The sequence below is a fragment of the Bos indicus x Bos taurus genome, chromosome 2 (assembly GCF_003369695.1).
Source record: "Bos indicus x Bos taurus breed Angus x Brahman F1 hybrid chromosome 2, Bos_hybrid_MaternalHap_v2.0, whole genome shotgun sequence".
NCBI classification, from domain to species: domain Eukaryota; kingdom Metazoa; phylum Chordata; class Mammalia; order Artiodactyla; family Bovidae; genus Bos; species Bos indicus x Bos taurus.
This window is the reverse complement of record NC_040077.1, coordinates 36,101,893-36,113,136: the sequence shown is the minus strand read 5'-3', so window position 1 is coordinate 36,113,136 and position 11,244 is coordinate 36,101,893. Positions and strand designations below refer to the sequence as shown.

General features: G+C 38.9%; 1 protein-coding gene across 8 annotated transcripts in view; it reads right to left on the bottom strand.

Moving 5' to 3' along the window:
• Positions 1-286: 286 nt before the first annotated feature.
• ITGB6 (integrin subunit beta 6) overlaps positions 287-11,244 on the bottom strand; it is a 150,781-nt gene continuing 139,823 nt past the window's right edge. For all 8 annotated transcript variants that reach the window (XM_027559647.1, XM_027559654.1, XM_027559663.1 and 5 more), the window contains 2 exons: positions 9,371-9,537; positions 287-2,448 (listed from right to left, as the gene is read on the bottom strand). In XM_027559647.1, coding sequence (XP_027415448.1) covers positions 2,350-2,448; positions 9,371-9,537 — 266 coding nt within the window. In that variant the 3' untranslated portion in view covers positions 287-2,349. The remainder of the gene's footprint in view (positions 2,449-9,370; positions 9,538-11,244) is intronic.

Below are 11,244 nucleotides of genomic sequence, written 5' to 3'. Positions count from 1 at the left end.
GCGAGAATCACAATTCAGCACAAACACTTACCCTAAAGAACTTGATTTTACACAATATGGGGTAATGTCCAGACCTGCTTAAAAACCTCATGATGTCAGTATTGTAAACTTGCAGCAAATTACAGCTGACAACCTGCTGTCTCCTGCCTTCAGTGGCTGCCTTTTTCTACTCTTCTCCTTGGCTGAGACCAAGGACTGCAAAGCAGTCAGAACAGGTCACCCAGGGATACAGAAATCCAAAAAGAGGGTTTTTTTGCCAGGTAAATAAAAGGAATCATCATTCATCTAAGGTTCATTGTTTAAATTATGATGTTTATTTATGTCAATGCAAAATACAATAAAGCAACTTACAAAAAACAACCACTGTATCTTCATGTAACATAACTCTTCAGTGAACAGAAGTACTACTGTTAATGTTTTGACCTTTTCAAGGTCCAGCCTTGGATCAAAACAGGATGCAGAGAAATAGCAGATTTTTTTCTACCTTCCCCAATATACACACAAAGGAAATTTATATATCCTAAAATCCCATTCTAGTAGTAATACAAAAATATCACACGTAGAGATGAATACCGCCATTGTGTCATTGGAATTGCAACTTCCTTATTGCTTGAGATTTCCCACCAACCCTGGGCTTCAGTCAGGAACACATGGGTACATCAGCCCTTCAGGTTTCCCAAATGATTGTTTAGTAATTCTTTTAGTATAACTGCATACTCCCCAAGTGTCTAATTTACCTGAGTTATTTAGAAACCTGAAAAAAATAAGTCTCTAAGGGATCAAATTGTGTACCAAACTCTCTGACAGAATTGAAGAGACTTATCATGGGTTATTCTGTGCCAGTTCAGTGGATAAACACGAAGCCTCCATTACCTAATGAACTACCCACCTAGTAAAAGGCTTCACATTACAATTTTCTCAAAGGTAATAAACATTGCACGAAAGTACAAGACCTCATCTATATTCCAGTAGTTTAAGTGCTATTTGTCTAGCCACTACATTTTCAAACAAATGGCAATTATCACTTAACTAACAAAATCTTTCTATCATTTCACTGATAAGAGTCAGTCTCACACTGCGGAAAGAAGCAGCAGCTTGGAGCTAGAAGATCTCAATTCCAGACCAGTTCCACCTACTCTCTGAGGCTTAGTTTCCTTCCGAGGATCAATGAGATGAAAGTGCTGTGTGAAGCAATATTAACTATAAGGAATAATATTCTACGGAGTTCATCTCTTCAATTAACCTGTGGATCCCTAATTACCCACATGTATTTTGCAAGTAAAATCCAACTTTTTCAAGTAGCATATTCACCATATGCAACTGAAATATGCAAGCCGGGTTATGCAAATGGAAAAAGAATACAGATTTAAGTAAGCCTATTACTCACAGGAGACTTGTGTATTCATGATGCGTTTGGTTTAAAACCATTAAAAATTTTATTCTGTTTAATGCATGGTCCTTTTGTGTTATTGGAGCTCAATTTGAATAAGCTATCTCACTATTTAAAATTTTTGACAAGAAATTAAAACTTTCATATGAAATTTACAGGTTTTACATGACTGTGAAACTGAGTTAAATGGGTTGAGAAATACAGAAGGAGTAATAGTCTGAAAACGCAGGGTCAATCGGGAAACTGAATGTAGAAGTTTATTTTTCAGGTCATTAAACATAACCTAATGATAGGCCTGTTATTTTTGTGTTTTACTGGTGACTTCCTAATCTATAAATTACTTTTTCTTCATCTGTAAAACAAAAAAAAATTGACTTTTAGGGACATTCAAATCTGTAGAAATTATTAATACTTCATTTACATTCTTACATGAGGAGCATCTTTAGGAGAATTACATCCTATAGCTTAAGTAAAAGTCAGTATCTCATTTTTTTCATTGGTTAAGAAAAAAACCTTCCTTTAGGAAAGGGCAGATTTACTAAAAGTTTAGAATTCGTTGGCAAATTTGACTATATAATGTGGCATATGGACTTTGTGACTTTGCTGAGACAGACTTCAGGTAGCTGTATTTCTGTAACAAATGAGATTCTAATTTCAAACATTTTTCAAATGCAAATCAGGCCTTCATGAATCATTTTGATGATTTTTTGAGGCATTAATGTAACAGAGTTAGTATTTTTGAAATGATCCCCAAAGTCACCTCTTTGCTAAGGATATCTCTCTTCTTGAGTATTTCGAAACTGTCAACATTGTCTCTAACCTTCACACAGAAAATGACTGATCTCCAAATGACCTATTATTATCTTAAACCAAACTTAAAACAACAAAGAGAGAAAAATTAAATAGTGCAATAACATTTCATATCAGTGAAACAAAATTTGTCTGTGCATAAAGTAGTTCTATCCATCCGTGGAAAGATCAACCTTTTGTTTTTCCTTGTGTTTATAGGTTACATTTTTAAAGGTACTGGTGGAGCCTCTGTACAGTGGATTGGTTCCCTAAAAAAGAAAAAAAAAAGGTCCAAATGAAAGTATGTATATTTTGTTACTACACAGTTTTAATATATCTAAATAATTTCAGTGTACATTACAGATTGGAAAAAGAAAGTTAGGCTTAATCTTGGAAGATATGTGAATAATTTTGATTAATTTGATATTTCATACTTTTAGCATTTAACAATATATACTTTATTGTTTTTTATTATGAAAAAATAATTTTGTATCCTAAGAATCTTACCCTTTTTGGAAATGCAGTAAATCATGGATTTTTGGAAATGCACATGGAACAAAAAATGGCTGCTTTGTTCGCTGCTGTTTCACCAGAGCTGAAAACAGTTCAACTAGCCCACAGCAGGCACTCAGAATTGATCAAATGAACAGAATGAACCAACAGGTGACCCAAAATAAAATGGGAAAGATGAAGACGGGAAAAGTGAACTGGTAGAAGCATACAAAGATGAATGACAAACACACTGTGTGAAGTCAGAGAAGGAGAAATATCCTATGATGTCCCTTATGTGCTGAATCTAAGAAGAAATGATACAAATGAACTTATTTACAAAACAGAAACAGACTCACAGACTTAGAGAACCAATTTATGGTTACTGGGGGGAGGGTTGGGGTAAGGGATAGTCCGGAGTTAGGGATGGGCACACATACACTGCTATACTTAAAATGGATAACCAACAAGGACCTACTGTATAGCACAGGGAACTCTGTTCAAGGTCATGTAACAGCCTGAATGGGAAGGGGCTTGAGGGAGAATGGATCTATGTATATGCATGGCTGAGTTCCTTTGCTGTGCACCTAAAGCTATCCCAACATTGTTAATCTCCTACAATCCAATACAAAATAAAACGGTAAAAAGAAAGAAAAGTATCCACCTTTAAGAAATGCATTGAGATGGTGAGAAGCATCAAACTAGGGCACAAATAATCTTGCTAAAATGAGACCAAAATTCAGAAGGAGTTACAACTAGCTTCTTGGGACAGCAAACACCTGCTAGTAGATAGTAAAAAGAATTGGGTGGCTTTCCCTTGCTAGAGAATAACAGTGTGGAAAGGAGAGAGTCACAAGAGATGGGTATGTGGGATGCCAGGCTTATGACAGAGTACTGGTCCCCAGGAGGATTGGGCAAAACAGCGTTGCCCCCAGGGCAGTAGAATGGTTGTGTGCAAAGCCTGGATAATTCAATTGCTCTGTCTGGATTGTAGATGTGTTCCCAGGTGCCATCACTGGGACCAGACAGCCCAAAGCTCTCTAGGTGTTTGAATAAATGCTCAACCTGAGCCTCCAATTTCTCTCCTTCAGTTTCATTGTTCCATGCAGGCACGAGATGTCTGGATAAGGAACATTTCCTTCCCTCCCATTCCCCAAGGTTGGGCATGCAGATTTTGGCTTCAGAGAGCCTGGGTTCTAACCCAGCTCTACCATGTAACCTTACTTAAGCATTTCTGAACCTTGGCATTCTCATCCGTAAGAGGGATTACCAAAGTGCCCACCTCGTCCATGAGGACCGTACTTCAGCAGGTACCTGGCACATAGTAAGTGCTCAAAAAACGCTGCTTCTTCTCATCAGTTCAATTCAGTCACTCAGTCATGTCTGACTCTTTGTGACCCCATGGACTGCAGCACACCAGGTTTCCCTGTCCATCACCAACTCCCAGAGTTTGCTCAAACTCATGTTCATTAAGTCGCTGATGCCATCCAACTATCCTCTGTCGTCCCCTTCTCCTCTTGCCTTCAGTCTTTCCCAGCACCAAGGTCTTTTCCAATGAGTCAGTTCTTCCCATCAGGTGGCCAAAGTATTGGAGCTTCAGCTTCAGCATCAGACCTACTTACATATAACTTCTTTGCATTTGGAATTTCCTTTTTTGAAGGTCCTGGATAGGGTGCTAAAGATATGCCCCACTTCTGGGCTTTGGGATTTGGCACAGTATTTCCAAGCCCATTTTTGAGTACGTATGGAGTCTGGGTGCCACCTCTGACCCTCCAAATTATCATACTTTGATCTCCTTATCCCCTGAATTGCAGAGATGGTAGCATTTTATAGGCACAGATTTGAGAAAACAAAACAAAACAAAGTAATTGTATTTGCTTTCTCAGTACATTTCTCTCAGCTCTCAGAAGAACTGAATACAATTGAAAAGCATTCTCTGGCCTCTCCCTCTTGTTTCCCTTGGATGCACTGCAGTATCTTCGTAGTGAAGAGGAGTCACACCTGCACTTGTTTCTGTGTTGCCCAGAGCCAGGGGCCTACCTCTGATTGAGCAACATGTTACGTTTGTCCATGTGCCTCTGCAGAGAGATGCTATCTCAGTGATGAGGGCAAATACAGAAGAGGCTCCCTGGTGGTGGGTGACGAGTGAAGGCCAAGTCACTATATTGCTTCTACTCCTGAGGTCAGCTTGGATAATCATGAGGACTCTCCAGTCCTTAGTCCTACTGCAATAAGAACTCGAGATTTGGAGGGTGTATGGCTGATGGATGTCTTAGATGCAAGCAGAGTCTTGTTCACAAACAAAATTCATGTGTGGAATTCTATTAAATTTAAGAGATTAATTTAATTGCAAACTAGTAAGTCCAGTCCATTCTAAAGGAGATCAGTCCTGGGTGTTCTTTGGAAGGACTGATGCTAAAGCTGAAACTCCAGTACTTTGGCCACCTCATGCGAAGAGTTGACTCATTGGAAAAGACTCTGATGCTGGGAGGAATTGGGGGCAGGAGGAGAAGGGGATGACAGAGGATGAGATGGCTGGATGGCATCACCAACTCGAGGGACATGAGTCTGAGTGAACTCTGGGAGTTGGTGATGGACAGGGAGGCCTAGCGTGCTGCGATTCATGGGGTCGCAAAGAGTCGGACACGACTGAGCGACTGAACTGAATTGAACTGAAGTTTAAGTTGGGTACAGAAGAATAAGGGACTCGACTGAAGAGGAAAGATGGGAAAAAATGAGATGTGAAGGCTGGGAGTAATGGGTGTGGCACTGACCTGGAGGAATTGAGGGACTTAGGAAACCAGACACTGAGTAAGAGGAAACAAGCTGTGAGTAGGGCCACGGGCAGAGCTTTGTAAGACTAGGAGCTCTTTTGTGGATCCCATCCCAGATCAGGTCAGGCATCCCACATCTCACACTAAACACAGCTGATATGCACAACAAAGGAGGTGACTTGGGTTGCAATTGACTGGATACACAATGCTATTTGGCAGATATTTTGTTGAATGTTTCATTTTGATTGTGCAGTTTTCTTTCTGTGTTTTCAAGCAACTTTGTTTATTAAAGCTTACAATATTTGGCAGGCGGGGGGCTGGTTCTTACAAAGGTAGTCATAGGGTCTGGGCATGCTAACAGAGGTGGTGGATGAAGCAGATGCCAACATAGTAGGAAGGTAAGGTAGAAGCTTAAAGCTAGGGTAAAAGCAAGTACATCTAATGCAGGCCAGTAGAGTTTTTCCTGGCCTCAGCTGGTGATCAGAACTCAGAAGAATGAGCTCAAATGAAATGCTGCTGGCAGGAGAAAGTGGGGTGATGTCCAGCACTGCCTCCCTTAGTGCCATGCCAGCGGCAGCCTCTCTGCCTAGGATTTCCAGCTGAGACACACGCTTGTGTCTGGCTCCATTTCGGGTGGATCTGCCCTCCTGCACTGTTTAAACAAGGTCAGGTTTCCTCCAACCGTCTGTTGTCACTAGGCTGACTCTCCCAGGAGTTCTGGGTGGTGCTAATTTAGGCTGTGGATTTTACAAATGCAATGGCACATTTTTTGAGCTTGAAAAAGTGGTAATAAGAAAGCTCTCTGTCATGACCCACAGCTGCCCTAATGACTGCCTAACTGCCAAATGTAGCCCTGATTTGCTTGGCACAGTGCAAAATCAATCCATGACTGTAACGAATGTCAGACTGAACGTTTTTTGCCTTTAGTTAATGACTTGTCATCCTAGGAAAAAATGTCTAATCAAAAATGGATTTAAATATCTTCCCTTTGTGTTTTCATAAAGACTATGGAATGGGGGGGGTGGTATTTCTAAAAGTGTAATAAGAGGTAACCTTTCTTTATAGTTGATGAATGAAATGTTTCCGGAGGCAAGAACAAAGCTCTTTCTTATCCAGAGCTCTATCATCTTTACAGTCTAATGGGGGCCTAGGGGTCGGAAGATCCCACTGTTGTCCCTGGAGATCCCCTGGGTTTGAAGACCAAATTCAGTTCTTCAAGAGGAAAAAGGTTTTAGATAAAAACAAAATCAAATCAAAAAACCCCAAAATGGATGCACTGAGCAGCATTCTTTTTTTTTTCCAATAGGACATATTAGTGAAATTTGAATTGAATAATTTGAATTAAATCTCTTTTGCATCCAAGTGAATAATTATGACCCAGTTATTATCTAGTCAAGAACATCAAACATTTGTTATTCAAAGAAACTCAATTTAACAGGGAATAATATTTTTCATTTATGCTTTTATCTGTTTAATGCATATTTTAATTCTACTTTCGGTGAAGAGACAACAAAAATTCAGCATTTGAATTTCAGTCATGTTCTACATCCTGAGGGAAAACAATTCATGTTTTGGGGGAAATTAACTGTTAATTAAAATGTTATTTTAAAGATATTAATCATTTGTCAGGATTCATGCCTTTGTAGGGGAACATGAAAAAGTGCTGGTTAGTAGATACACATCATATAATTGCCCGAGTGCTTGTTTTCAGAACACCTGCCTATTATTTCTAGGAGGGTCAAGGCTTGCTTGGAAGAAAAGGCTGCAATTAGGATTTCAGCTCCATCATAAAGCAACAATTTGGGAAATCTCTTATCCTTTCTGAGCCTCAATTTTCTTACATTCAAAAATGGGAGACTCAAGACTACTGCTTAGGGCTCGTGGTCTTTCAACTAACTTCTGCTATTGCATTTTGTACTAACTTAATCACATTCTTGTTTGCTTCTTTTCCAAAAATTTTTCCAATTTAGTTTATTATGGAATACTGAATCAAGTTCCCTGTGCTATATGCAGTAGGTCCTTTTTGGTTACCTGTTTTGCAATAGTAGTGTGTATGAACCTATGTTTACCCGGGAAATGGGCTGGGTGGGTAAGGGATGGATTGGGGGTTTGAGATTGACATGAACACACTAATCACATTGTTTAACCTGGTTGCCTTCTGACCCCTTCCAGCCATTTTCTTGACAGTTGGTGAGAGTTAAAAACCCACTCCAGTGTTCTTGCCTGGAGAATCCCAGGGATGATGGAACCTGGTAGGCTGCCGTCTATGGGGTCGCACAGAGTCGGACACGACTGAAGTGACTTGGCAGCAGCAGCAGAGAGTTAAAAGCAACATTTATGGCCAGGGAGACAGGTGAAGGTAATTGCTCCAATACTTTGGCTTCATAGTACTGGGTTCTAAGTCACCAAACTTGTCAGGTTACATTTTTACCTCATTAGAGATAGAAACATTGTATCTTCATGCAAATCCTCACTTTACATTACTAAGGACTTTGTTTAATTAGGAAAAGTCCACACATACACAAAAGAAGAGGAAAGTCATATCGTGAACCTCTGTAGACCCATCACCCAGATTCAGGAGTTATCAAGATTTTGCCACAGTTACTTCAACTATTCCTCTCTCTCTCTTTTGGCTGAATTATTTAAGGGGAAACCCAGTTTTCACTTCCTTTTTACTGTAAACCTTAATTATTTTCTATCAAAGCCTCATGCCATTATCCTACCTAACTGAATTAACCATAATTTCTTGCTATCAGTCTAATGCCCAGGTCTATACTTTTTTCCAGTTGTCAAAAAATATATATTAGTTAGAGTGCTCAAATCAAGATCTAAACAAGATCCATACATTGCATTTGGTTGTTGTATCTAAAGGTATTTTTAATGGGAAGATAAAGTAGATAAAAATTTTCATGGTCTATTGCCCTGCACCATATATTATATTTATTTCAAAATAACTGCATAAGATATAACATCCCTTATTAAGATAAATGTACCTAAAACAGAAAATTCCATTTGCTTTAGGTACGGAAGATATCATTATAGAACTAGAGAAAAAAGTGTTAACATCAATTATTTGGGGAGATGAACCCAAAGGAGCATTGCATTTGCCTGTATTTTCTCCAGTCATATCATGGTTTTAAGAATCAGCAATGTAAGATAATTGCTATCAGATAGCTGGACACACCATTAGAGAGAGAGAGATGAAATTAAAACCATGAAATTGTTTCTATGGGCCTCTAGAAATGTAATTATCTCTCCTGTGGAAAAGAAACACAGAAAATTGGAGTCCTGTTTTGTGTTTGCCCACTGTGAAGAGAAGACACATAAATTATATCTATTGAGTACATATATTTAAAAGTCAATAGTTTGGAGGTTTTTTGTTTTTTTTTTCAGGTAGCTGTTTAAAATGGATGCTATTCAGAAAAGCTAACTGGATGGTATTTTGAAAGTCTTTTTGTCTTACTTTTTTAACCTATTATGAGTAATGAGTATTTCCATGGAAATTGGCATGAACTGTCATACTACTCCTGAACATTATTCCATTAGCTCTAACAGCCGATTTATGGAAATGTTTAGATGTAGCATGTATGCTTGTCAAATGGGGCCTGCAGGAACCTTCTGGTGGTAAAGAATAAAATGTGTTGCCTTGATGTTCCGAAGTAGCTCACAGTATAAGGAGTTTCATGAGACTCTTCAGAGTAGGGGAAGTCTTCATTGCAATGAGAGACAAATGAATGCTATGAGGACTGAGATCCAGATAATGGACAGAGGTCCCTTTGTCCCCAAAGCAGAACAGAAACCAGCTGTTGGGGACTTGGTGAGAGGAGCAGAGAAAGAATGTGACAGTTTAACTCTTAGTGCAGAAGAAATCCAACACCCCTTCTTCTCCTCAGGACAAGGAGCAGCCAGCCCCCAGGTGTGCGCATACCGTTTGCCACTTGGCCTTTGACCTTTCTGCTTCAAACTTGGCAACTTCTTTCCTATCATGAAAAGACACCAGGAGCTTCCAAATGCACAGCAGGACGACTCCAATAAGAAGAATAGCCAGCGAAACCCCCAACATGATCATGGGAATATTTGGAGGTTTTGGACAGTCTGTGGAAACAAAGAAAATTGTATTAAGGAGATTGTTCAATTAACGTTCTGATGTAGAGAAAACATGTCTCATTAAATTTTCAAACCATAATTTTTCTCCAGTAGAGGAAAAATAATAATCTCTTTTGTTTTGCTGAATTTTAAAAAACGAGTTACTTGTTGAAGGATAGCCCTAGTTCTTCAAAGAAAACAGAAGATAAAGTAAGAACTTGATTATTCAAAGCAAATGGATATATACTTGAACAACTGACTCAAAAAGAATTAAAATTCAAAAGAGTGACAATTAATACACATGGAGTATTTAATGGATCAGTGAAAAGACTGTAGTTTACTAAAAATGACCTTTTCTGAATATAAGACAAACTAGAAACGGAATGTGTACACACATATACACTTTTTCCTGGATTTTCTTGAATCGTATAGGAGATTACACTCAAAATTAAATACAACCTACCCACTTGAAGTATACTACTTGTTCTTCCTTTTAAAATATATAGACAGAAAATAATCATGATTTTCAGTTTTATTTTCACTCTAATGCAGTGCCCTGGTGTCTTGGAAAATTCCTGAATTGGGTTCAGGAGAGGTGGGTTCCATTCCTATCTGATGGACAGTAGCTGTCTGAAATCCATTAAGTCTCTCTATCTCTCTGAGCCCCAGTGCCCTCGTCTGTAAAACCAAGGTGTGGGGCTTCAGTGTTCCCTTAACTTCCTGATAAGATTAAGCCCAGGTGCTCATGCTTATTAAACCCACCTCTGAAATTCCTAGACCCATCCCCTGAGATTCTGATTCAGTTGGTTTGGATGCAGCCACAGACTCTTTATTATTAAAATATCCCAAGTGATTCTTATCTCCAGGGAAGTTTGAGAAATCAGGTGTTCTGTATAGTCCTTTCTACTTGAACATTCTAGGAAATGTTATTTTGACTCTATTGATGATATTAATACAATTTTGTAATTATACAGTACCTTCTCTCATTGACAGCAGAATGACTAATAATACTTGCAATATGCCTGGGAGATGATACATTTCTTAATGAAGCATTATAATTAAGCTCTCCCTTTGCTATCATGGGAAAAAAATCCCCCATAAAAATTATCATTAAATATCTGCCTCCCTCTGCAAGAAGTGAGGCAAATTCATGGTATCTCGGGAGGAAATGAACCATGCTTAGTTTATCCTAACTCTTATTGCTTTTAGATATTTAATAAGGAGAGTTATACACACAGGGCGAGTCATGCTGCTTTCAAGGTAAGATCTATAGCTGATCTGAATTTGAGCAGGACTAATGACCCTCTAACAGCATGACGCCTGGCTTTACACAGTTTTGTTCTTTAGCCAAAAAGCCATGTAAGGTGATTAGGCAGAAATAAGTAGAGGAGTTAATGAAATAGCTACTACAGTATGAAGATCTAAAGACGGTTTCTAGAATAGCAAATGAACCATGGCCGCTTCTAATAGGTTAGCAACACTCCTGAAAAGAAAGTGGCAGGCCTGTGTCCATGAGCATATATACTGGCTACATCTTTGACTATGAAATGTCTGGGGTGGGGCATAGAACGTTCTTGCTCGAAGCAAAATGAAGCTCGCTGAGACCCTGCAGCTAGAACATGAATTAGGAGGGCTCTCTGGTAGGCAATAAATATAGGAGGAACGGGCATGGCCTGGTGGAGATAATCATTTTAAGAATTTAGAGTCACTGGAAAT